The 27,910-nt window shown below is 38.1% G+C and overlaps 1 protein-coding gene across 7 annotated transcripts; it reads left to right on the forward strand.

Annotated features, from left to right (window-relative positions):
- The first annotated feature begins 1,564 nt into the window (after positions 1-1,564).
- Positions 1,565-26,966, forward strand: CLGN (calmegin). Of its 7 annotated transcripts, none has more exons than XM_027885688.1 (18): positions 2,273-2,376; positions 4,012-4,146; positions 4,321-4,361; positions 6,488-6,666; positions 7,508-7,578; positions 10,500-10,558; positions 12,610-12,751; positions 13,114-13,195; positions 13,920-14,112; positions 15,895-16,084; positions 16,690-16,803; positions 17,277-17,433; positions 18,359-18,574; positions 19,650-19,769; positions 19,948-20,083; positions 21,940-22,017; positions 24,150-24,286; positions 25,930-26,966. In XM_027885688.1, exons 4-18 carry the CDS (start codon positions 6,505-6,507, stop codon positions 26,002-26,004), a joined length of 1,932 nt encoding a protein of 643 aa, XP_027741489.1. In that variant the 5' UTR covers positions 2,273-2,376; positions 4,012-4,146; positions 4,321-4,361; positions 6,488-6,504; the 3' UTR covers positions 26,005-26,966. The 7 variants fall into 7 exon arrangements, with proteins under 7 accessions (XP_027741487.1, XP_027741486.1, XP_027741485.1 ...); XM_027885687.1 differs by lacking the exon at positions 4,321-4,361 and adding an exon at positions 5,569-5,629; XM_027885686.1 differs by lacking the exons at positions 2,273-2,376; positions 4,321-4,361 and adding an exon at positions 1,565-1,688.
- The last annotated feature ends 944 nt before the right edge of the window (positions 26,967-27,910 follow it).

A 27,910-nucleotide genomic window follows, 5' to 3' on the forward strand; every position in this document is an offset into this window, starting at 1 on the left:
AATCAGTGAAAATGTGGAAAATACTAAGGCAGTAGAATTTGCTATCAAACCCACTTATTTTCACAGTGAAATGAGATTTCACTCTAGCTCATGAAGCATAACTTCAAAAAGCTCATCAGAATATCTGAAATTATATTAGGAAGTGATTGAACTTTTAAAAAAACATTGTTTAAATGTAGTTTTTCATCCTGTGCTGCCTGCTTTGTGCTTCATTCATTGGTTCTGGTTTTGCACCTTTTACATAACCATTGCAAACACAGAATACACTTCCCATCACTCTGATGTAAACGAGGTTTTAGCTGAAATTGTAAATAATGAATGCTTGCACATGAACCTTTAAAGTAAAATGTTGCTTAATCCTGATCCTTCCCTGTGCTTTGAGGAGTGAGCGCAGAGGTTTCTTGCACAGTCTGCCAAACCTCAGCCAGATTAAAGGCTGCCAAGAGGAAGCTTCGGTTCAGGTAATGGATCCAGGGAATTCAGGAGCTTCCCCTAACTTTACAGGTGACTGGTTTTGAAGCCCTGACATTGTGATTGCAACTTATAAAACCAAGGGCAGTATGTGAAAAAAACCAACAACTCTGAAAGGAATTTCAGATTCCATATTGGATCACCAGGCTCCTTCGGTAGGAAATTGCGATTCAGTACTTTCACGTGGTTTAAAACCTAGTCTCAAAAATATTGGCCACCTCGGGCTCATTGTACATGTACCTAACCAGGTGAAATGCCTGTGTGGGAAGAAAGCTTATTCAATATTAATGTTGATATTTAATAACAATCGAATATTTGAGTTTAAATATATTAAATAGATGCTATTAATAAATATATTACTGTTGAATAATGTCAATATCGAACAAGCTTAGTCAATGTTAGTAATGGTTTATTTAACCCATTTTGATTTTCACTGTAGCACGCATTTCATTTCTCTGCACGGCGCGCCTCCGTTCTTGTCTTAAATCTTTCGAGCGACTTTTGAAAGTGGGCTCACTGACATTCGTTCTTCTTTAGAAAAGGCAGCTGGAAACCGGGCTTCGGTGATTTATTTAAAATGTGTTTATTTCGCACTGCTCGGCGACCCCGTATATTGGGGTCATCAAACACGTATAACTGGATCGCCCAAGTGAGCCTCCAAATGTAATGAAGGGAGTCCTTAATTTGAGGTTAGCGGTGGCGGAGGAGCCCTTTTCCTGGGCTGACGGTTGGCCGCGGGGGCGTGGGGCAGGGCGATACGTACGCCCCCCATTCCGTGGGCCGCGGCCATGACAGCACAGCCGCCGTCACAGGCGCCCACAGCCGAGAGGAGACGCCGGACCGAGGCTGCGGCCCATTGGCTCGTGCGCCGTGTGGGGGGGCGGGCCGCCAGCCGCGCACCGAGCCGCCATTGGCTCTCGCCTCACGGCGGGCGCCGCCGATTGGCGCGGCTCCCTGCCCGTCTCCCGCGCCCCCACGCGCGCTGAGCTCGGCCGCGCCGCGATTGGCCAGGACGCGACGCGGCGCGAGCGCGAGCGGCGGCACCTGCTCCCGCTCGCGCTCCCGCGGCCCCGGGAGCGGCGGGGGCGCCGCGCGCGTGCGCGGCCGGGGATGCGCCGGGAGCAGCGGCCCGGGCCCCGCTCCCGCTCCCAGCTCCCCGTCCCGATCCCGCCGCCCTTGACCGCCTCGCCGCGCACCGCGGGACGCCGGGAGCGCCGGTAACCGCCCGCCGCGGGGCAGGGAGCGCCCGGGGAGGGGGGGGGCGGGGAGCGGCGCATCGAGGCGCGTCGCGGTGCGTCGCGGTGCTTGGTAACGAGGGCGGCGGCGGGAGGTGCGTGTGGGCCCCGTGTGGCGAGGGGAGGGGGCGGCGGTGGTTCCCCGGCCCCACCGCGCTCCTCTGGGCCCTCACGGCCGGCGGCAGGTCCCGAGGGTGGGTTGCGGGGGGCGCGGTGATCCCGCCGTGGGGGTGGGTTTGGGGTCCCCGCCGGGCAGGGGGAGCGCGGCCCCGCAGCCCCCGCGGCCCTGATGCTCCCTACCAGCTGTCCCGAAAAGCGGGTTTGTGCTGGGCGCTGCCTGAACACCGAGCGGCCGCTCGGTTGACCCGAACCTCTGTTTTTATTTAAATTTTTTTTTTTTTTAATTGGAAAATAACGCCTCCCCGGAGGTTTTAGCAGCAAAACACCTCGAGCAGGCACCTTCAGGAGCACAGCAATTGCAGTGGGAGCAGCTGCTGAGTTACGCGGTGTGTTTTACGCTTCGGCAAACGAGGGAGGGAAGCGCGGCTTTCACACCAAATAAAGGGAAAAATAAAGAGCCGTGTGAGAATTCTTGAGTGCTTTTCACGGAGCAGCTGCAGCTGGATGTTGTCTTTGGTCAGGTTGATGCCAGTGCAGCAGTTTGGGGAAGGTAATAAGGCAGCACGTGGTTATGGGTGGAAAAAGAGGTGGGGGGGGGAAAAAAACCTCCACTTTTTGTAGCCCTTGATGGAATTGCTCTTTGGTCCTGGGGAAAGCCCATGTGTTGATACTGTATGCAGGAGCTTTAGACCTTGGAGTGGGAGAGACTGTTAATGGTTGGCTTATTGAGAATGCAGAGCTCTGAGAGTTGCATGAAAAAGGACATGACCTTCTTCGAAATCCAAAGAAAAGTTAGTAATAATCTAAAAGACCCTGTTCTATGTTTAGCTCTGCATAAAATTTAGGAAGGGTGCCACTACCTTAATGGCATGTGTAGAATATGCAGCAGGTCTGAAGATTGACGTATTTGCACCGTCCAACCGTCTGTGAAAATCAAATCATTCAGGTGGGAAGGGACCATAAGAGGTCTGTACTGTGGCAGGGGCAGCCCTGAGGCCAGTTCAGCTTGCTCTGAGCTTTGTCTGGTCTGTGTGGAAGACCCCAAGGACTGAGCCTAGGCAGCCTGTACCACTGCTCGCCTGCCTTGATGGGGGGAAAAAATTCTAATATCCAGTCAGAATATGCTTTCAGTTTAGGTCTATTGTCTTTCCTAAATATTAATATGTGTCTCAGAAACACCAGCTCGTTACTTTAGGTGCAATGTTCTGCTGATGTTGCAGCGCTGCTACTGATCCCAAGAGCAATAGTACTGCTGGCTCAAATGTCTGTTCTGATGTGTGGCAGTGCTGTCCTTACCCACGATAAAAAGTGACCAAGCTATTCAACAATTTAAAATTACAGATCTGACAGAATTTTCAGCGTGTTTAGAGAAAGCTGAATATTAGCTGCCCATCTCAAAAGGAGAGACCGGGAACCCTGCTTTAGAGGTGCAGTTATTCCAGGTTAGATTTCTGTGTCTCAGTTTCTGTGAATGCAGATGTTCTATCCAGTTCTCTCACGGGTCATGCAGAGCTATTGGCTCAGCTGGTCAGAGCAGGGTGCTAATAGTGCCAAGGGTGTGGGCTTGATCACTGTATGGGCCATTCACTTAAGAGTTGGACTTGATGATCCTTGTGGGTCCCTTCCAACTCAGAATATTCCTTGATTCTGTAAAGTGCTGCCAAGATTTATGGTTTTGCAGTTACCTATTTGCTGTAGCTGCCTGAAGGACAGCTTGGAAGTCACTGGTCTTTGGTGTTTAGGTAAAACTGCCAGTAAACATGTATGGGGTTTGTGTGAGAGCCGTAGTGTGGGATAACTTGGTTTGTTCTGCTGAGGAAGTTTTAACAGTAAGGATCCTCCTGGCTTGATTTTATTGTCAGCTTGAAGAAAGAGCAAGAAAAGTTTTTCATAGATCTTCATGTGTTAATTAGGAAAGTTCAGTAGGTTTTAAAGACCACTGAATGTGTGTAGTGTGAAATTCTATTTTGAGACCACGAACTCTTGATTTATTTTATGTTCTAAGTATGCAATGCTGGCAGAGTTCACAAAAATAGAAGATGTGATGGGCTTGTTTAAAAGCATCTTTGCCTGGCAATTGAGTGATGACTGCAGTTGGTCTTGGTAACATTTTGCGGTGTTTCTGGGATTATTTTAGAAGTATATCAAAAGTTCAAAGGTTAAAATGGGCCTTCTCTTCTTGAAGGAAGAAGTAAGAGATCCAATTGAAGACTGAATTAAATTAGGATAAAATCCTCGGCTAGGACCAGGAAGGAGTGATAAGACTCGGCATTAACGAAGTGAAAGCATCAGGAGTTTTGGAAGGGAGCTGTGTAGAAAGGTGAGTTCTAGTCTGATTATTTGGATGCCCTTGTTATTCTGTGTGTGGAACAAAAGTGGATGGGGCTAATTACAGTAAAATTACAGCTATGTAAGTGAGAAGCATTTTGGATCACGCACAATATACATCTGTAATGTATTGACAAAGAAAGGCGTATCTCTTCATCTGCATTAGGAAAAGAGGAGGGGACCACCTGCATGACAAACTAGCCAGAGGTTAGGCAAGCTTTATACTAAAAAAGCAAGCTTGGTTAATATATGACACTTTAGGTAGGAGCTAAGGAGTGACAGAAGGTATTGATATGAAATTCTTTGACTGCTTCTCCTAATACAGTGATTAAGAAACACAAAAATGAAGGTGGTAAAATGAAGTGTGACACCGTCCAGGCAAAGGTGTTCAAAATATACCATAAAATTCAGTGTTCACCATGATAGACTGAATGACTTTCAGTATTCAGGGCAAGATTATTTTAAGTGCTAGAATTGGCCGAGAAGGTGTATGTATTAACAATATCTGTAGTTTTTAACTAAATTTTGAAAAATCAAATGCAAAAAACACAGTAAAATTTGCAGATAACTGTTGAAATGTATCACTGTGGTAATAACTGAGAAAAAAAGGGACCACAGACCTGCCATCCTCAAGCAAGGTTGTTAAGTTGCCACAAGGAATGGCAGGGATTGTGGATAGTATTGTGGGATGAAAAAAGAACTGTAATGTGATTAATGTAGTTTTGAGGAAAACAGGTGTTCGTCCCCAAAAAAGAGGCTTTTTATTATCTCTCAGTATTGACATAGTACTAGTGTATGGAACGTTTCTGTATGATACTCCTGAGTTTTGGCTCTAAATATAATCAGTGCAGTCAATATTAATTTAAGAGATCTTAATTTTTTTTCCTTATTCCTTTTTTCTTTTTAGATATTGATAGCACAGTCATGCTGGCATGTGAGGTTTTTAGCCCTGATACTGTTTGATCTCTATATGTGTTGCTTGATAGAACTTGCAGGTGTTAAAAAATGGATGATGAATAACTGTTGGTCCAATTGTAATATTTGAATTGCTTGGCAAATCTGATAAACTCAGGAAGGAAGAAAGAGACTCACACTTCCAGTATAAGATAGTATTTAGAATTGCTGAGATATTCAGAGTTGTAGTGGTAAACAATTTAATCTCTAAGGCGTGATGACTGAACTGAGAAGGTGGCTGCTTTCTCAGGGGCAGAAAGCACCTCAGCAGCAGAGTATTTAGTATGACCAATAGCGGCTAAAGGTAATGTACAGTTTGAAACTGTCATACAATAGCAAGTTAAATATCAGTATTTATCTTTATTTTTAAGCTTACTGTGAATAGAATTAATAAGAATCAAAGGATAAACACCTTTTCAGAGGTATCTACAATCTGTCCTTGTTCTGTTTCCATATTCAGGCAAAAACAATTTCAGAAAGAGGTGGGGTTTTTTTGCAAGACCTTGAGGAAAGTTGCATAGGTGTGTCCCTGACAATGCACTGCTCCAAACCACAGGATACTCCAACATAAAACTGAATTTGTATGTCTTACAGATGTGAAGCAAAAAACACTGGGCAACAATGTTTTCTTTTTCACAGCAGATCAGATGGAGAGGCTGGGGCAGTTGTCTGCTGTTGACATTCATACTTATACAGATTAAAGATTTTCAGGTTTCCTTGAAATTAGAAATGTATTTGTATTTAAACCTGAACTTCTGCTTTAACTAACTTAAATTTTAAAATCATTGGAAAATTTCGAAACAGAAAATATTTTCTGAAACAATCTTGTACTTTCTTTTGACACAGCTGGAGTTGATATAAACTCTGTACTCATCTAAACATAGTTATTGGAAGAAGAGGCAAGTAGAAATGTGTAATTCTGGCAGTGGGTAATAATACATCCTAAATCTAACAATTTTATTTTCCCTAATGAAGGGGATGTTACTTACTGCTACATTGTGGAGACTGATTCAATTTGGTTACTTGTTCAGATTCTTAAAGAATGGGAAAATAAAAGCAATCTTACCTAGTTCTTAAAAAAACATATATACTGCAGTCAAATTCTTGCTAAATTTGGCAAGGTAAGGGAACAGGCTATAAGCACTTCCATAGGGACAACAAGAAGTAAAGGAGAGTCTGACTCGGGGCTCTGTAGTAAAAAAAAAAAACAAACTAATTAAGAAATAGCACTTTACTAAAATATTACAGTGACAATGCTTCTGATAGTTGTTTCCTAATTTTTTTAATGTGTTTTTTCTTCTTGTAGATAAAGTCTGGGGTAAACTTAAAATAGTATTGGTAATATCCTTGCAAAGATATTTAAAATCCAAAACTTTCAGTTCTTCAGATAACCAAGATGCACTTCCAGTGGGACTGGCTGTACTTGAGTGTCCTGATAATTAGCTCAGTGACTGCAGAAACTGAAAATGAAGAAAACCTGGATGCAGATGTTGAAGTGGAGGATTTTGACATGCAGTCCCAAGAAGCTGAGGTTGACAGAGATAAACCTTCCATAGAGGTAAGATTACAGAAGTCTTTAGTTAAGTCTGGTTAAATACAGGATGCATAATTATAGCTATGAGAAATTAGTGGATAAATGCGTTTTAAAAAGAGTGAGGTAAAATGCAGTCGACAGCTGAGTGGGTGTCAAACCCAGCAATCTTTCAGTTGCTGAGTGGGACATGTAGGACAAACTTAGAGAATGATTCTCTTATGCCAAAGTATAATGTCTCCTGCCTGTGGTGGATAGTCATGGAAAAGGTTTTACTTAAATCTAAATACAGAACCTTTTGTTGCAAGTCCTAACATACTTTTTCTAGAGAAGAAAGCAGAAAGCATCTTGGTCTTACTGAGATTTTGACTTTAGGCCAGTTTTTGGATTTCATCAGTCACAGCTGCCTTTTGACACTGTCTTTATTCTCAGAAAATCTTCCTTTTGTTATGTTGTACTTCGAAATAGATGCAAATAGGTGTAGGCAATATTAATAAATCATTTTTTCAACTTTCTGTTGTGTAGCCCAATTGTAATGTGCCAAGTAGGTTGGAAAACATGTATGGAAAAAAATAGGAAGCAGAGAATTGATGCAAGTTCAGTAAATTTTCTGGATGTTACATAAGATGTAACAAAGGTTTAATTGTGAGCTTTGAACAACTTATGAAATTCACAGTTGGGAAACTAGTGTTCGAGGGATGCACCCAAACTGTTGGAAGTAGGGGTGGGGAGGAAGGGGTTTTATGGTATTTCTAATGGACAAAATCTGTTGTTCTGCCTGGCTGGATTGCTTCTGGAGATATGATAGTGTGTTTCAAATGAAAAATTGTAGTTTATGTTAGAGCATGTATCTGTACTTGTCTCTTAGGTTGTGTACCAGACTCCAAAGCCAACTGGGGAAGTGTATTTTACAGAAACCTTTGATGGAGGATTGTCTGGGTAAGCTTATGCCTGTAAAAGGATAAACTTTTACTTTCACCAGTTTAAATTACAGGCTTATTTTGTGTTCATTTTTCAGCTAGTATCCTTATAAAAATTAATTTTTTACAGGGGTTAGAATCGGGAAGGCTCTTACTGCTTGCTCCAGATACATCATAATGTTAAGAGGGACCTTTAACATTTCAGATACGTTATTATTTTTGTGTGTTTTAAGGAAGCTTTTAATAAACTGGTTTTGTGGACATCAAGAAAAGTAATATAAAGATTTAGCCAGTTGACTTTAACTAGCTGAAAGGTGAAGTGCATAGCCATTACACTTCAGTAGCAAGCCTTTTCTTCTTCTTCACATGATCTTAGGTATGTGTAAAAAGGCAGCACTTTCACTACTATAGATAAAATCTCTATTGGAAAAGACTTTTCAAGCATATTTGTATTAATTTATTTTATTGCTTCCCATACTCAAGAGGAGTTAGATATTTATGAGACTACTGAAGTGTTCCTAGGTAGTCCTTACTGTAATGAAATTTTAGAACAATGTTCAGGTTTATCTCAACAATTCTTAAGCCAGAAATTTTTGTCTTGTCTGTATCTTGGAAGTGTTTTTACAACAGTGTGGCAATGGCAGGTGTAATTGCTGCTGAGTGACTTGTGATGTTCAATGAAATTCTGTGTTTGTTGAGCTGCAGTCAGTTGCCACCAATGCACTGTTAATGAGAAAGAATGTAATTATTACTTTCTGTTTCTGGAATAGACTTAGTAGTTTTAGTTGGAAAACAATTTGGCACTTAGTCCTCTTTCTACCTCAGATGTAAAGGGTGTGAAATCTCAAGGACAAGCCAAATGCTTACCATATAAATGTGGTCTGTATGATCACTGAGTTCTCTTTTTTAAAATGGAAAAAGAATCAAGCCATGTCAGCACGCTGTCACTGGCTCAAGATAAGTGATTGTGCATTCAGCTAGAATCTGAATATGGTTGAAATCTCTTGGTATTAGGGTACTTTCTTACTATGAGAACAGTTTTAAACTGTGAATGGAGCTGTCTGTTTTTAACAAAAAATCAAGTCTTATTATTGCTATTTTTTTCCCTGTACACTTTGATGCAGTTGAACACAAGAGCTATCTCTTGATTTGTGACGAATCATGAAAAAGGTGTTTTCATATGTTACCAAAATTGATGGAACAAAAACTAACTCCTCGGAAGAGCCAGACCAAGGTGAAAGAAGATGCAATGTGGTACCTTCATTTGGTAGAACTTAAAGCTGCCGGTCTTTTACTTCCTGTGGGAAAACTGAGATCCAGCTATTGTTGGATTGAGATTATACATCATAAGATGTGTCTGTTGAGGGTGCAGAGTTTGGACTGTAGACAAAATAACATGGTACCAGACACCAGTAACTTTTGTAGGATTGAATATTACTCCCTTTTTTCCAGTTGTTTCTAAACTGTTCTCTTCTGTAGAGTTACAAGCCACTGAACGTTAATCTGTTATTACTCACATTATGTTCTTTCATATTTTCTTGCGTATTTAGACCAAAGAGAGAAGAAAAATAAGTTAGCAAGCTCCAGTCTTCAGTTTATCACTTTCCTTAGTGATGTGGCCACTTCTAAATGTTAAGTACAAAGGCAGTACCCAAGATGACGGTAAAAATTATTAAATAGAAGAGGTGATAATGGTTGTTAAAAAAATGAAACAAGCCACTGAAAACCTTGATTAACAATTGCAAAGGCTTAACTGGATACTCAAGTGATAGCTTTCATCCCAATTTCTAGCTTTTTGAGATCTGTTCAAAGATTGGCTTGTCTTCTTGCTAAATCTAATATTCAGAGCTTTAGCTACAGTGCTTGGGATTTTTTGGTCTAGCTGTACATAATTTACATATAAGTAACAAATATGGAAGAAAGATTTATGAAAAAGTAAGCAGCATGTTGCCTTTCTTCCCTAAAACTGTAGAAAGGACTGCATGTAAATTGACTAGGTAAATCATGAGAATAGAGTAGCTTTTTTGGGAGTGGATCTTGCAAATCTTTTGTGTGACTTCCAGAGATGTCTTATTTCCTCATTGGTCTCTGTCGTGGTAGGCCAAAGATCTAGTTTGCTATTTATACTGGGAAGTTTTTCCAGCATTTCTTTGAACAGTGAGCAAATGTGAATGAAATTCCAGCAAAGTAAAGTATTCATCCCTGAAATGCTCCATGCAGAGGATAGTTCAGAATAAATGAAAATAGTTCTTTACAGAATTAATGATGAGAATGTAGTATTGTAGTTGATACAATGAAGAGTTCAGCAGCACTGTTGGCCTAAGATATTCCTGTGCATGGCTCAGGATAGAACCACTGTATGCTCATAGTATCGAGTTGATCAGGAGTGCATTTGCCTTGTTGGATCCTCTGTGTGCAGAACACTTGGAATCTGTTCAGTGTATAATTGCATTTGTCATTTGGACACTTACCATTCCCTTTTGTCCTCTGCTATGCACGTGTGCTGTTACTGTCAGATAAAGTAAAGGTTCCTTTGGGTGATTTTTTTTCTTATCATACTGAAGGTTTTATACTTGAAACTTGCTGTTTTGCCTGTATTTTGTACATTGTATGCTGACATAATATTCTTACATCCTGCTAAACTCAGCTTGTATGTAAAACTAAAGTCTATTCAGAATTAAGTAATTCAGGAATTAAATACTTTAGAGTTATAATTGTATATTCATTTGCATTTTCAGGAAATATTTTGAAATGCCATATTAGAATCTACTTATGATTTTTCCTTTCATATTCTTTGAAGTACAGACAATTCCATGACGCTGACTGTCAAAATCATTATTACAGGTTCACAGCCTATGAGCAAAAGCTGTTTTTCCTGTGCTTGTTAAATAATACAGCTTTGCATAGATAGTTCAATGACCAGTACACTTTTTGTTTTAGGTGGGTGTTGTCTAAAACCAAGAAAGAAGACATAGATGATAACATTGCTAAGTATGATGGTGAGCAGTTTTAATGTTTACCTCCAGTGTATGGTTTGTGATGTTTTGTTGCTCCTTGAAAAATAACTACCCCCTTCACAGAACTTATCTTTGAAAATCTAGATGAGACAGGTCAAAAATGTTGTTTTGTATAATGACTGTTACCTTGAAACTGAGATGCCAGGTGTTGCTCGTTGGGTTACTCAGTGTGAAGATAACTTTTTTTGGTCATCCCAGCAGTCTATTGCAGTGGATGATACTGGAACACACTCTGGCATCTGAATATTCAGTATTGATTGTTTATGAATATTGCTTCTTGAGAACTGTCTTCTCTGAAATAATGTCGGAGAGATTTACCACTTCAATGTCAGCTGTTAAACAGGTTTCTAAAGCAGCATGTTCCATCTTGCTCTGTCTGTCCAGCTGATTCATGGGTTGGTCTCTTGGTATAGCTTTTGAAACAAGAAAGTTAAACTGAATGATGTTTTTCTTTAAAATACTTCTTCAGATTGCCTGTACTTGAATATAGGGCTCTTCACTGGTTCTTGTACAGTTTAGCCTTAGAGTAGTCAAAAACAAATTTGGAAAGCAATCATGAAAAGGTTGTTTTGATGTTTTAATCATTGGAGTTTGCACTTGACTTGTGAATTCCTAGTCTACAATTGGCTGCTTAAATGTAATTCTAAACTGTTTGACAGACGTGTGATCTGTGGCCGTAATTTTGGAGTCCGAATTTATTTACTTCAAGAGGGAGTGGAGAGAACAGAAAATGTTTCTGCTGCAAAAGAAAAATATTTTCTACTGCTCTTATGTCAAATGAAATCAATTAATGTTAATGCAGGACTTTGATGTGCAAAACGGATGTTTTTAGGTTTAGCAGTTATAAGAAATAACTGGTAAAATTAAGAATTTGCAGAGGAGATATCCACACAGATGAGATGCTTATAAGAACTGATGTCTCCCTTATTACCCAGCCTCATGCTGGATAGAAATTGTCTTTAATATCAGAAAGTTGTTTTTACTTGAAGTCACTCAGAAAATTCAACATTTAATAAAGTCAGTGATAAAAACACATTTTGGAACTGTTTTCCCACCATTTGTTTTTTCAGACTTGTTGTTTTGCCCAGTGTTATTGCTTGGCATTAGTTTCCATGAAGGAACACTATTGAAGGGGAGGGAATTTTCCTCTCTCCTGTTTAGCAGACTAGAAGAAACTAAGAATTTGGGTTTGGTGTACATACCTGCCCTCCCTTAACAACTCTTCACATATTGCACTTAAGTTGAATAAATAAATAAATAGCTGTTTACTGGCATTTCTCAATTTTATGAGTCTTCTCTAAAATACATGCTGAAGAACTCATGACATTTTTTTTTCCTTTTCACATCGACACAGGCGTTTTTCAAGATTACAGTAAATTGTAAAAGTAGGGGTTTTGTGCTGTGTTAATTCCTGGAAAAAAAATCCAATGAATCTCGTGCTGTTAATCTCTGAGAAGATATAACTGCCCTTTTAGAAATCTTGTTCTTTGGATATTGGCCACATGTGTATTCAACTGTATTTCTCCCAAAATTGGAGAATATATAAATATATAATCTATTTTTAAAGCTGCAGGCGTGTTTGTTTGTCTTTAAGATCAAACCTGATAATTCTTAGAAAGACTTTGAGGGGAACTTCATCTGCCCTGTGATTAAATTTGACCCAAAAGATTCTAATTCTGTATAAGCAGAAGAGAAAGAATGATGCAGGTCTCTGGCTTACGCAGTGCCTTGTGACTGATGCTTTTTATGTGATGATGGTAGGACTAAATCTAAAATCTGGAGAAATATTTTTATGTTCCTCTAGCCATTGCAGGGTGCTACAGTCTAAAGAGACAGATCTACAGCATTAAAGTTTTCTTGTAGATTTCTGTAAATTTGAGAAGAGCAAGAAATAGTATCTTTGACATCAGATGTCAAGACTTTTTCCCTGCTGGGGCGAATAGTCTTTGTTCATTAACACTTGCTTTCAACAAGGCTGTGATTTCTTCAGCCTGCATTTTTTTTTTCAAAGACTCTCTGTGTCTGTGTTTTAGGAAGATGGGAAGTAGAAGAACTGAAAGAAAACACAGTGCCTGGAGACAGAGGATTAGTGTTAAAATCGGTGGCAAAACATCATGCAATATCAGCAATGCTAACAAAACCATTTATTTTTGATGATAAACCTTTGATTGTTCAGTAAGTAATGCCTCTGATTTTTTACTTTTATTATTAAAATCTTTAAGTTAAGAAAATAATGTGAACCTCTGTAAAAAATACTGACTTCCATATAGCATTGACCTTTTGTATCCAGAGCTATTAGAATTTAAATATGAGTGATCAATTAACTAATTAAGATTGTAGTATAAGTGTTCAAAAGTGATATTTAGACTATTTTGAAATAATTTTGGACAGAAATCTTAATATTTGCTTACGTAGAAGTGTTTTGACAGTGGTGACTAATACACAATCTTAATGTGTTCATAATTAGAACTGCAAATTAGAAGTTAATTTGTATTTTTTTCACACTTGGAATGATGTTTTTTTTTAACTTTGCCCAGGTATGAAGTGAATTTTCAGAAAGGCATTGACTGTGGTGGTGCATATATTAAACTTCTCTCCAGCAGTGATGACTTGAATCTGGTATGTCCTCTTGCTTAACATTTGCTTTCAGTTGTTCATTTGAGGAACAACTTGGTTCACCAGGAGTGATGTCTTATATCCAGGACAAAGGACTTCTTTATCTGTGTAGTCTGACTTTGTGTATTAATAGAAGCCATAGGATCTGAACTCATAACTTCTGAAACAGTTATTTTACTGCAGAGCACAAGCAGGTTATTCCAAATGCAGAAAACATATAAGTAGTTGAAAGGTACTGACATAACTAAAGAGATTTATGCGACATACTCTGAAGGAGAATAACTATATCTGATCTTTTCAGGGCTGTTTGTTGCTGCTACTTAATGTGGAAAGGAAAGAGGCGCTGATAAAAAACTGGATATTAAAATCCTGGCTTTTATCTTTATTGGAAAATAAAGTTGTCATGAAGAACAGTAACTAGCTCCCCTTCCATTTTTAGTGTAATGTTTGTAGAGGGACATACTTAGGTGTTTTGATTTGTGACAGGCATCTAAATAAATACATTCATCTTCCTTGAAGAGACTAAAAGAGTTAATCCATTCCCTGAGAACAGAGAGCACCCAGCATTTCAAGAGGAACTGTTCAGTTCCTTTCATTATTTTCCCTCTCGCTTTTCATTTATCTTTTAGAAAAAAGTAACTATGCTGGATGTCAAAGAAAAGAACTACTGAAAATTACTTCAGGAAATATCCAGTATAACACATGCTCAGCTTTCTTGCTTCTACAGGAATACTTTTTTGACAGAACACCTTACACTATTATGTTTGGACCAGATAAATGTGGAGAAGATTACAAACTACACTTTATCTTCAGACATAAGAATCCTAAAACTGGAGAATATGATGAAAAACATGCTGAACGTCCTGACATAGACCTAAAAAAGTTCTATTTGGACAAGAAGACACATCTGTATACTCTTGGTATTGTTTAATTCTTATTGGAAAGGAGAAATTAAAAAATTGTTTCTGTCTGCTGAAGCTTTGTAATTGAGTCTACTTTTTTGTTTGTAGTAGTCTGTTAATTGTGAAGGGTGGTTGCTTAATGATTTGGCCTCAAATGATTTAATAACTGGGCTTAAATTGTTTAATGACTGAGCTTAACTGCAGGACATAAAAGTGGCTTTCAAATGCTGCTGTTTAATATTCACTTATTGGAAAAAACATATAAGCCCTGGCCAGCATTTAGCATAAAGAATTGACTAATGCCTTCAGTATTTATTATGATCAGATATTTTTACTGAGAAAGATAGTAAGACATCCAACTGTCCAATATTCTAGGAAGGTGTCAGAGTTCACAGGAGTTCAGTTAAATCTGCAGTGTGTCACACACGAGTCTCCTCCATGTGTTAAGAGCTCTCACAGACACCTGCAGTGTGCATGAACAGATAGGTCAGCACATCCTCTGAAGGTGAACAAATGTGGGCTAGGTTTAATTCGTGTGACAGCTCTTCCTGTGCCAGTGAACAGCTTAGCAGAGATGGCAGTTCAGTTCATTTTCCACCCTTTGTTTATTCTTCCTCAGAAGTTAGAAAATCAGAGCAGAACGGGCTCATCTGTGGCACGCTGCAAATCCAGCCAAATTAACTGCACTTAAAAACTTCTATGGACTAATAATAACAGAAGGCATGTTCAAATGCTGTGCCATGGGTTTTTAAGATAGATTGCTATAGTGTGCCACAGCAGACTTTCTCTTTCAGATGATAGGAATCTCCTAGTAAAGGAATGCATGCATTCATTGGGCTCTTTGTTAGAAATTCAAGATACTTAAACTTGGATTGCATTTATTCTCTCATAACTGTTCAAATAGACTCCACAGAGCTGTGTAATTCTAATGTGGCTGATAACAGAAGTCTAAAAATTAGTTCTTTGCACTTTATTTAAAGGTGATAGGGATATTTTAATACTGTTGAAAACTTGGGGCTGCAAGATCTTAATTAGATATAAGACTGTTACTCTGGTTTTCATCACCCATCTTAAAAAAAGTGTCATGAAAGTGGAAGAGCATTTACTTTTACTTAATAATCTTTGCTGTGTTGAATGGACAGTTGAATATACTAGTTAACCAGTGAGCACATTTGTAAGTGCCTGTTAGAAGTGGATCTGGATGCATCTGTTACCGAGTCTCACACTGCTCAGTTCTGTGACCTTGGCTTCTCAGTGACTCACACTTGCTAACGTACTTAAACATTTGGAGACAATTTTCTGTATTTGCAGTCTGGCATTTGAGAGAAATGGCTCTTAGAGGTTTGAATCTGAGAGAAAGTACTTCTTTGATCCTTCAGCTGTGTTATTGGCACAATTCTTGTTGTTTCCATGCTTTCAAGTGTGAGATGGTAATTTAGTAGCAGAGATGCCTTTTGGGGCAGAGATTTGACTTTCACTGTCTGTGCTTTTTAAGTAAAAACAGCAGAATTTTGGCCAAGTGGTAGGCTCTTGAAAAAATCTTTTAGAATGTGTTTGGATGTGTGTCAGCAGTTGAATTTTCTAGAAGTTTCATTTTGGGGGGCCTGATGCTGGTTATACATCCCCTCAAGGACAACTTTTTGTGCCCAGACTGAGTGAGAAGCCTGTCTCCTGCTCTGCTTGGGAGGATCCTGTTGGCTGTTATTTGACTAAGTCTGTGCTTATTACATAGCTTTGGTTAAAGATACATGTAAAATTAATGGCTCCCTTATTTCTTTAAAACAAATTTCTTCAATTTAGTGCTAAAACCAGATGATACATTTGAAATGTTAATCGACCAAACAGTTGTCAGTAAAGGAAGCCTTCTTGAGAATATGATTCCTCCAGTAAACCCTTCCAAAGAAATAGAGGATCCTAGTGATAAGAAGCCTGATGACTGGGATGAGAGACCAAAAATACCTGATCCAAATGCTGTCAAACCAGATGACTGGTAAGGAGAATATTTTTTATCTCTACAGTGCCTTTTACATACAGGTCATATATTTGAAAGATTTGACTGGTTGTATTTTGGGGTTTGCCAATGACAACTGGAATATGTTTCACTAAAAGCACTAAAGTTTGAAAACATAGCTGAGGTGGGTACAAGGATCTGGTTATCCTCTAAGGAGAGAAATAAAAATTGATTTTTGCTGATTTTTGTGCCCTCTGTGGTTGCAATTAATAACTAAGACTGCTACACCTGAATAAGAAGCGGGTGTTTTTTCCACCATTTAGTGATTTAGTGATTTTCACTTCCTTATGTATGAATTGCTGTTCATGAAGCAACTCAAGAAGAGTAGAGAAAAACTCAGAAGACCTGACTGACACCTGCCAGTTCATGTCAGCAATTTCTGTACTAAACAGTACTATGAAACAATGTAAATATAATCCAGGTATTTATAAACAGATAATTGGATATCTAATTCTCATGATCAGTGAGTCTAATTCTGTTGTGCCTTTGAAAATCATTCCTTTCGTGCCAGTTACAGTCGTCGGAACAGAACATTGATACAAAGTCAGGCTGCTGTATTTTCTAACCTAAGTCTGTAATTGAAGGGATGAAGATGAACCTTCCAAAATAGAAGATCCTGATGCTGTTAAGCCTGAGGGATGGCTTGATGATGAACCAGAATATGTTCCAGACCCTAATGCAAAAAAACCAAAGGACTGGTAAGTTGGAATGTGTAAGGAATGGCCAAATACTTGTTGGTTTATGGGACTGATTCTATAAAAACATGAACATGTCCATTGCTTTTTGTTTTCTGAAGATATATTAGCAAAAACAGAATATGAAGGACCCCTTTGAAAGAATTTACTACAGTTTAAGTTGATGTCTGGAAGTCATAATAGTCTCAAAGGGATCTCTAAGCACCCTAGGGAGAAGTGTTTCAAGCTGTCTGCAGGTGCAGGAATGTAATTGAGGTCAGTCATGCTGTGGTAGTTATGAACATGTGACCTTTAAAAAAAAAGTAGAGCACTCCTTAAAAACAACTATTTGTACTGTTCGGTAGAGCTCTGTGAGCTGGTCAGAATTCTGAGGTTGTTATAGCAAAATGTGTATGGACCCAAACTGCAGACTGCCAGTGTTTTGGACCTGTCTGATCTTAAAGCACTTGTTTGTAATTTTTTTTTTTTCTCTCTAGGGATGAAGAAATGGATGGGGAGTGGGAAGCCCCCCAGATCCCTAATCCAAAGTGTGAGACCGCACCTGGTTGTGGACAGTGGGTGCGTCCCATGAAGAACAACCCAAAGTATAAAGGGAAATGGAGAGCACCTATGATAGATAATCCTAACTATCAGGTAATAGAGAAATTGTAGGTCACTGTTAAAAGGTACAGAGTTGAACAGAGCAAGAAAGTCAAAGTAGTATATTTATCTAGGCTTTTTTACTGTATATTTATATTTTAGAATGAGTCTGAATACCCTCACTAAACACTTTGAGATTTTTTTTGCATTTAATTTCCTTTTTTTTTTTAAGTATACTGGAAAATAATAATGCTTCCTGTATTAAAACAATTTATCTCTTCAGAGTTACTTTTTGTATGATTTGCACTGGTACCATTTATTTAATATGCTCTGTAGAATTGTATCCTAAGTTACATTGGGGTTTTAAATATGAGTCTTCTGAATAAACAGTTATATTAAAAAATTAAGCCTTTCAGCAAGCAGGTTGAACTTACTAGTTCAATTTTAGAAGATGCATCAATTTGGGATAATTAAATTCCCTTCTTCCCCTCCAGAGATAAGAGGTAATCAGCTGCATATTAAAGAGAGTTACTTTGTATTAGTTATGGCTGGGGAATCCTTGAATCTGATTTCTTTGAGCTTAAGATCCTAAGCAGGTTTGCAAACAAAATTTGCCTCTAATTTGCACAGGTGTCATAAGGCTGAATTTTCCTTTCCTAAAATTTTCCCTAACACTTCTGGTAACTGTCAGTTATTCCTGTAACCATACTCTTAACCTATATGAACAGAAAAAAATAAGGGGTTTGCCCTAAGCCATGTAATTCAGACCCATCTGCCAAAATACTATTGGCTATTTCTAGTTTGTTTTTATGTAGGTTAAACTTTACTGCTTGTCTTTTTAAATAATGCATTTAACATAGTTGTGAAGTTGTAATTATTTTAAAATTTCTTTCACAGTGTAAATTTTAAAATTTCTTTCACAGTTTTTTAATTTTTGTAAGCTATGGGTAATGTGATTACATTTTTTTTCCATTAACAGGGAATCTGGAGCCCTCGGAAAATACCAAACCCAGACTATTTTGAAGATCTTCACCCATTCAAGATGACCACTGTCAGTGCTATTGGCTTAGAATTGTGGTCTATGACGTCTGATATCTACTTTGATAACTTCATCATCTGTTCAGAAAAAGAAGTAGCAGATCATTGGGCAGCAGATGGCTGGGGCTTGAAGAAATTAGTAGCAAGTGCTAATGAGGTATAAACTTTATTATGTTCTTGATATCAGAAAGTGAAGAAGCTGTGCTGTTGGAAGAATTTTCTGTCAGTTAATGCTGACAGAATATTCATTTGTCTGCAGTTAATAATCTTGCTGAGTAACTCTGATACTTTGGCTTTTTACTTTTCCCAGATCAATATTATCTTGAAATTAAAAGGGTACTACATTTTATTTAAACACCTGGCGAGAAATTGGCTTCATATTATGTCTTTTGCTGTTCACAGTGATACTAGAAATACCTGATAGCCAATAAAAGCTGAGTTACTTACACTCAAAGACCTTTTTTTTTTTTTTTTTTCCCTACCACTTCCATTTTTCCTTATGGCTCTATCCATGATACATATTCTTTAGATGCTTCCCATCTGTGAGGAATGGATGAATATTCCAGTGTTTGTTTCTGTTTAATAATTTTAGGGCTTTGCCTGCTTACAGCTGTATCATGCAGCTCTGAAAATACTGCATGCATGTTCATGGAGCTGCATCTCTTGTTCTGTTTGTATGTGTGCATCACATTTTGTTGTGCGCTTAGCCAGCCACCACAGCTTTTTCTAAATTTCTTCCCTGTGTTCTGGGAAGGAGCTGCCTTGCCACACGGGATCATGAGCCCCTCTAGTGGCTGCCTGCACTCCTGTTTCTGTCTAACAGTCCTCTGTTTTCTTTGATTCAGTGGCAAGAACAGGCTGCAATTTTGGGAGAGAAATGATGGGTTGGTGGCAAGTGTGGCAAATTCCTGACAGCTGCTGTTTGTCACAGCATGAGCAGGTAGCAACAGCATATCTGCCCATGCCATCAGGAAAGCCACCTCCTCCCACAACCTTGCCATTTTCCAAAATGTTTGGGTTTATGTCTGAACCTTTATCCTTACCTGTACACACAACGGCAAAAAAACTCCTTTGAGTCCCCTCACTCCACTCTGTCTCTCAAACTTCCTTAGATACTGATGTACCCTTTCCAGAGGTCATTAAAAAGCAAAGGTGAAGAAGGGTTTTCTTTGGACAATATAAATGTATAGAGCACACTTCATTAACTTATTATTTATTTTTCTTTAATACAGCCTGGTATGTTTAGTCAGTTGGTGACTGCTGCAGAAGACCACCCATGGCTCTGGGTTCTTTACATCTTGACTTTAGCTCTCCCTGTTGGTCTAGGTGTATTGTTCTGCTGGCCAGCAAAGGTTAGAGAAATTTATTATATTTGTATTTGAGTTTATTCTTAATACTTTATTTGAAAACTCTTAGCATCTGTGCAACAATTCACACTTTCAATGTACTTAATAAGTATTACTTAGCTTACAGTGGCTGTTGTGTTTAATACTTGAGTTGAAATGTAAATTGATTTTTAATTTGTTGTAGAAAACAGATGAATATGATTTCAAAAAAACTGATGTATCTAAGCAAATTAGAAAAGGAGAATTAAAACAAGAGAGAGAGGAGTTCGAAGATGATGAAATAGATGAAGAAAAAGAAAATGAAGATACTGCTGAAGATGGTAAGATGAGCATGTCAGCTTGCATTTTGGTTAAGGACATAAAATAGAACTAGTTCATGGATTGCATTGCCAATAAGTACCACCAGTTGTCTTAGAATATGCAAAATCTGCCTTGCTCTGAGTCTTTTCCTCTTTGACAAACTCCAGTGAGTGGCATCTCATGGCTTATAACTCTTTGATAAATACAAGCAGAAAGTAAGGCTCTACTCAGTATTTTTTTACTTTCAAAAAATGAATGTGCTTCCAGCAGTCTTTTTTATCTTTGTAGACAGTGATGCATATTTTATCCCCTCTAAATATTTCATCTACTTAACACATTTTAAAGGTTCAGATATAAGTACCTGAAGTGGTTAAATGTACATTGTTGTCTTTAAAATGTGTCTGGAATAGCTTTATGTCTGTTACATAAGTCGTTGTGCTTACTTCTCTGGGGGAGGGTTGTACCTTGAACTGTTTTGTTGATCCCTAATTTTAGTTGCTGTTGTTAAAGCCTGAAGATACTTGAAATACTGAAGTTTGCTGGTTCCTTTGTGTTGCTTTTTAGCAACATGTTGCAAAGGGCTGTCCTGCTGCCCAAGTGAGAAATCAATGATTCAGTAGGTTGAGCTGTGCTTTGGCATCCAAGGATAAATCATCTTGTGTTACTGTGTCAAAAATTATTGGTACTATTCAGCTATGGCTTTGATGTGCTGTTAGCACATCCCTGAGTCTATATAACAGATAAAAAACAAATCACCTAACTTACAGTGCATTATCTTGACTTCCATGAGAACATTTTTAGCTTCAGAACTGCACAAGGTTCTCTTGCTTCACTCCTCCTTTGTAAGAACAAAAGAAAGTGCCAAGTGACTGGCACAGATAATTAGAAACTGAGCAGACATTCTTGGTTGGTGTTTTTTTCCCTTGGTACTGACATCACTTTGTTTTACTGACTGAAACTTGCTGGGGTTTGTGTGTCTTTGCACTAACTTCCATGAGTGTTGATGGCTTCTGTATAGCATCAGCTATTCCCACGCCAGTACTGACAGAATCAAGTATATTGTTGTCCCAATGCTTGCCACCCCAAACTTAGTCCTGACGGTCTGCCTCTCTATTCCAGAGCCTCACCTAGGCATTTAATTATTTTGTTATGTCATTCTTTACATTAGCATAAATTTTAGTATATAATTTCATCATTGTATCTTCCTGCATTTTCCTTTTGATCTTGCTCTACTCTACCTGTTCTTTGCTCTTGAATTACGGACTGTTTTATTCTACCGAATCTTAATGTACATCATAGGTGCGGTTTGTACCTAATATGCTGCTGTTGCAAGGCTAAGATACCTCAAGTGCAATATTCTTCTTTAAGACAGTTAATTTAATTTATTTAATTAATTACAACACATCAGTTAATAAATAGTATGTTAGAGTGTGTGTTTCAGTGGTAGAAATCAGGTTCAGGCAATTGCAGAGGAATGCTGTTTAGCTCCCACAACTTTTTTAAATTCGACTTGGAACAGTTGTTCTTGGTGTTGCAAAGGTACGTTCTATTTTAGACTTTTAGTTACTTTACTTTTAGTTACTACACTGAACACAGAGTAAAACTAACCTAGCTAGCTTTTGTATGACTATTCCAAGGTTTTCAAGTAAATTCTGTGCTTCAGAGGGAAGGATTACACTTGGCTGTCTTAGGACTTCACGGTATCTTTCTCTAAGAAGAATTGCTTAGCTTCCCTTAGTTTCCTGCCACCTTTTACATTTGTAGGTTGAAAGCTTCCCCTTTTTCTATCACTATCCTTCTATCTTTTGCATCTTCTTATCTGAAAGCATTAGAGAATTTGTCTTCTGCCTCCTTTTCCTGATTCTTTTTGCTACAGAGAGAAGAGAAATGGAGGAGACAAAAAGAGAATTTTTAAAGGATGCAAAGAAGATGGGAAGGGAGGCTCCTCTTTCAGGTACTGGGAAAGGGAAGTAATCTGGGCCAGGACTTGCAAATGATCTTTCTTATCTGGTTTTCTTCCCTCTGCTTCCTTGTTGATGGTAGAACTTCAAGCTGGTGGATGCCAGCTTTCATCAGGTGCAGATGCAAGTTTCCTCTGAGATTTCTCCCTGTGGTATCTGTAGTCATAAATATTTTCTACTCATCACTTTGGCTCCTTATAATTTTTACAGTTCCTTTATAGTCATTATCTCCTCCTTTGTTTTTTGGAGTTAAAGGTAATGGGGTTTGAGCTGTTGAATAGAGTGACTTGAGATCTACATTATATCATGGGGCCATTAAAAAAGAAGAAAGAAAGAAAAAGAAAGTATGGCACAACTCCAAAGTTCAGAAACACCTCAAGATTTCTTTGACTCCAGTGAGAATGAGTTGCTGGCAGATTACTTCTTAAAGGGCATTGTCCATGGGATTTACTGTTTTATTTTGTTCTATGTTAATTTTTGTGACATTGCTAAAGAGTAGTGTGTTCTTGGCTTGTCTACTTGTCTGCTTTGTCTCCTTGAATTCCTTGCCTTCTAGAAAAATATTCCAGGTTGAATATTGAATGTTGCCACAAAATGGAATTTCAAGACCACAGTCTGAACCTTATTTGTCAAGTTAAACATTAATTTATATGAAATACTGTTTAAATTACTATTAGATTAAATTAAAATTAATGATTTTACATATGTAGTTGTCCAGTTCTGGCTTTTACAACTTCTGATGTCTGAAGGTTTTTTTGTTGTTTTGAGGTTTTTTTCCCCCTTTATTGAAATCAGTATTTATGGGAAGAGCTGGATTTGCATCATTTATCATTTCACATCTCTTCATTAGAATATGAGCAAAGCCTTTGTGAATTTCTGCCAAGCTCCTCTGTTAGGAGCATATTTTTAGAACAGAAATCTTCTTCTACATCTTTCTTAAACTATGATCTGCATTTTTTAGTCATATTTTCCCTTTTCATAATAAATGTAGAGAGATATTATTGTAGACATGTACCAGGTATATTGGCAGATGGGAAAGTGGATTTCTTAGTTCCTAACAGTTAGGGAAGCTCTGTTTGGCTCAATTTATAGCTATACTGCAGGTGAAGGTTTTTGGTACTTCTACAGAAGTCTCAAATATTTTAATAAATTGAAAATTTCTAGATTTTCATCACCAAGAATCAGGAGAGCCACATCTTATTTGCGACTACCTTCTGAATTTATATGAATACTTTTGTTTCAGTTTTAGTGAGATGCAGCAGTAAGAATTAGGAGGTTGGGGTGGGTGGTTTTTTGGTTTTTGGGTTTTTTTTTCCACACTGAAGTAGTGCTTAGGAGAGGTAGGCATGACCTGAAAAGGATAGAATTGAGCACTGCTTCATTACTGTTTTTAGCTGAGTCACTGGCAGACTGTCAAGTTGTAGAATGCCATTGTGTATCTTTTCTATCAGATTTAAGTAAGATTTCTTGTCTGCTCATGATAGAAAGTATTTCAAAGGGTACTAGTGAACTAGTAGTGCAAGCTGGACATACCTTGAGTGAGCTAAGGGGAGTACAGTCCTCTTCTGACTAGTTTCTGCATTGCAATAATACATAGGAAGGGAGGGAAGTACTGGGCTGCTTATCCCTCAACCAAAACAGAAGAATTGCCAGAAGAATTCCCTGCTGAAAACAGGAGTTCCCTTAAGTTGTAGGTGTCCCCCTTGCTGGATGACTAATAACTGCAATATTGTACTTTCCTATCTAAGTCAGAATTTAGTCAAAATTTGGGATGCCTGATTTGTCCTGTTTTTGGACTCTGGTCTCCAAACCGTCCAATACAATACTTTGATTTTAAGTGAAGTAAAATCCAGTCCTTTTAGTCAGTAACAAGTCTGAAGAGAGTAGGGGCTGTTGTGAAAAGAGTTGAAGTTGGAGCTGTTAAAATTATTAAATTTGAAAATTATCACTTTCTACTCATTCATGAGAATTCTACTCACTTTAAGACACAGAGATGTTTTTATGGGTTATTCCAAACAAGGAGTTCATTCTAAGACTGAAATTGGCTTATTTTCCTCAATAGTGTGTCTGGATATAGTGCATTTTTAATACAGTTCTGCTTACAAAGTAAAATTAACTTCTGCAGAAGATGAGGGTGAAGGTGGTTTAGATATTGATGATGATGAAGAAGAAAATGAAGTTGCAGATGAGGAAGAAAATGAAGTTGCAGATGCAAGTCAGGAAGAAGGTGGTATGTCAAATAAATCTGATTCAGAAGATGAGGTAAGCTTCTGCGTTTTCCCCTATTTTCTCCTCACCCTTATATGATATCATACTTCTAACTAAGTTACCTGCAACAAGTGTTTTTCTTCTCTTGAGCCATAAAACAAATCCTGAGGTGGAAATATGTTTTCATTTGATTTTAACACCTCAAATGCTCTGTATAAATATGTGTATAGTATAGAAGTGATCATGCAGATCTCTAAACACAAAATGTTTTTACAGGAGTCTAGTTTTTAATGGGTTATTAAATGAATTGCTAGTCTTGAAGATTTAGATGTCAGTCTTTATTGTGCTACTTAATTGATGGAACGTGTTCTTCTAACAGAATAGCCTTTTCATGAAACCTAGAAAAACCTTAAGCTTTCAGCTATCTTTTGGGGTTTTTTCCAAAATAAAGTAAAATGACCATACTTTTTTTTTTTTAATTCAGTACCTGCAGTTTCATTTTTCTTGTGCAGATTAATCTAGTCACCCAGATAATCTACAAAATGTTTTCCATAAAAATAACATCGTAGAATGGAATTTTTGTGTGCTTTTCTTGCTCATCAGTCAGCTACTTATTATTATCCTTTATTTAGAAACTAGTGTGTCTGAAATGCCCTAGATCCACCCATTGGTCATTTTGTGCTTGTCATTCCCTAAATTAGTCCCTTCCCAGATTAGGGGAGTTATTTAATGTAATGTAATGTTGATTCCTTTTCTTGTAAAACTCCTCTAAGAAACTGGACCTTGCATGAGGTTACATTGTTTCAGGACTAAAAATTTTTCAGTAATTACCCCTTATTCAGTACTTCTTGTTCCTGTAGGAAGTTTTGTGAGGTTTTTTTTTCCTCGTACATTAACCTAGGAATACAGTATCTGATAAACCCTATTAGGATTCACAGGACTCTTTGTGAAAGTAGCAGCAAGATCTGAATGTGTCTGTGCCATGGCACAGTAGCACAGCGAGGCCACAGCTTGCTTTTCTCCCAGTCTCTTCAGCACCTACGAGTTCCTGTCATGAATTAGCTGGTGACCTAGTTGGGAGACATCATGTACACCACGTCCTCACTCAGGCTGGGCCACATTCTCTGAGCTGTTCTTTCTGAAGGAGGTGCTTGCCATTAGGTGATGCAGGGAAGTGAGGAAGCAATGCATTGTCTGAGAATGGAGTTCACACTGGAAAGGCTTTTTATGTTCCTCTGTAAGCTTATTGCTTTTAAACTGGGAACACCACATCTGATTTAAGTACAGCTTGCTTTATTTGCAGCTCTCCAAAGGGGATGGTTAGAATGTTTTAAATGCTTCTTGCTTCAGAAGTGGAAAGCAAAATTAGCATAAGATGCACTTTGAGGAAGTTGCTAAATTAATTTAAAAGTCACCACTTTTAAACCAGTGAATACATGGGCAAACCCAAATTTCTGACATCAGTTTAGATGCACTATTCTCTTCTTTCTGAATATAGGAAGGAAGAGTCTTCTACCCACTTTGTTTATCATTAGGTTGGTATTATTGAAAAATGTGTCCCATCACTTCAGTGTTGCATTCAGTGATAACATGACTGGGATGTTTAGTGGAGTAATAAAGTAGCATGCCAGTTTCAATAATTAAATTAAAATAGGTTTAAAATTCTAATGCTGAATTTTTTCTTTTTTCTTTTTCAGAAGAAAGAAGTTGATGAGGGTACAGGAGATCACCCGCTGAGATCAGTGCGCAAAAGAAGAGTACGAAAGGACTGAGTTATTTCCAGAGGGTATTTGCACGTCTAGATAACAGCAGCTTCTGGAGTGCCACTCCAGCGGGCCTGACAGCATGCAAGTTCCTGAGCTTTAAAGGAAAAAGGGGAACTCACTGCTACTTAACCTCCTGTTTTAATCCTCTGACCTCTTTAACTATCCCGAAATTCCTTGATTCCCCTTTTTTTAAAGGAGAAATACTGTCTGTGAGGAGTTAACTGGTGTTTCCAATTGAAAATAAAAGTGAAATTACAAGTTGGCCAGCTGATTTTTAGGTGAAGATTCCTAAGATTTGAAGTTTCTAAGAAAATTAGTATTAGTTGGAGATAAACTTGCTCTAAATATTTTTTTAAATGAATAAATTATAATACTTTTGCAGCTCTAGCACAAAATTAGCTGTTTACAGTTTTCAGCTAAAAGAGGATGATAGTGTAGATGTAGCATCTATAGCAGTTCTCATTGCTATGAGAAAAGGTATTTTTTTTTGTGCAGAGCTAAATGCAATAATTGTTTTTGTATGATGATTTTGTGCTAGCAACAATTTTTATTGTAAATTATTTATTTTAGTTGATCTTGTTACATGGTGGTCATCTGTTCACTTTAGGCATCGGTTACAGTAATTTATTTTTAAGAGATATTTTAAAATAGAATACTCATAGAACAAGTGGTAATTGATGTGACTTGTTTTACTTTTGAATGCAGATATCAGATCTGCAGAAGTGATATACAGATGATTTTTTTCAAACTTTTATAGTTCTCATGTTACAAGCCAGAGTGGTATAACCTCTGTTTATAGAATATTTGCTAAGTGTATATTGCCACCTCAAAATATTTAATAATTCTTCCTTAATATGAAATTTATTAATATAGGTAAGAATTTTTGATGGATTAAGTTTTTTAAACACCTGAGTAACTTGGGCATTCTCATAATGTAGTTGAAATAAACTGCATATTGTAAAAGCAACTTTGTTTTGTTAAAGTTCAGCTGTATATTAAAAAAAAAAAAACAATAAAATCTCAGAAACCTCTTGCTACTTGACAGCTGCCGCGAAAATAGTAAGAGTACAAGGTGCTAACAAAAGCAATTGTAAACAAGCAGAAATACATTAATTCATAAGGATTCTAACAGATTTTCTTGCGCCTGGCAAGAAGTTAGTTCACATAAAAAAGTAGTATTTTCACAGCAGTTTCCATGGAAGTCTCTAAGAAATGAATGCTTATGTGACCCTAACGAAGGAGGCAGTGTCCTCAAGTGCTTGTTCTGAAGTGTTCAGAAGTTAAATATATTGGACTTATTTGGTGTGAACTACATGGAGAGGTCTCATTTTTTTGTTTGATTTGGGGCTTCTTGTGTCACTAAGTGCAAGCTCTCACCTCTTTATTTAGGGTCTACATGCAAAAGGTAAGAATAGATAGTTGTTATCAGTGTAGTATCCTGCTAGTAACAGCTACTGTGAGCTGTCAGGGAGCATCTCAGCTCTTCTGAATGGATGATGTCTGAGCCTGATAAGTCCTTTGGAATTGTTACAGCATTTGGGTGTGGTTCTGGGGTAGGGTTCGGCGTTTTTATTTTGGGGTTTGGGAGGGTTTTTTCCTTTGATATGATATAGTTACTGTAGTTTCTTTAATGTGATTTAGTTACTCCAGGGGTTGGTCACCCCACAGGGGATGCTAGTCTTCCCTTAGGGAAGGAACTTAAGGTTCCCATAAAGTCTTGATTAATGCCCCATCAACACCTTTGCTTGTACCTCACTTTAGTCAAAAAGGAGCCATTTATTATGGGTAAAAGGGTTACCCAGTGCTCAGGGGATACCCATGGCTCAGGCGTGCTGTTTGCAGTAATACTGACTCTGTAAGGCCTGTCTCCCTTTAATACTGACTTGATTACTTTGATCACTTAAAACCTGGA

Source organism: Empidonax traillii, unplaced genomic scaffold, assembly GCF_003031625.1.
Source record: "Empidonax traillii isolate 1590-97213 ecotype Southwest subspecies unplaced genomic scaffold, ASM303162v1 scaffold170:size2694500, whole genome shotgun sequence".
Classification (NCBI taxonomy): Eukaryota; Metazoa; Chordata; class Aves; order Passeriformes; family Tyrannidae; genus Empidonax; species Empidonax traillii.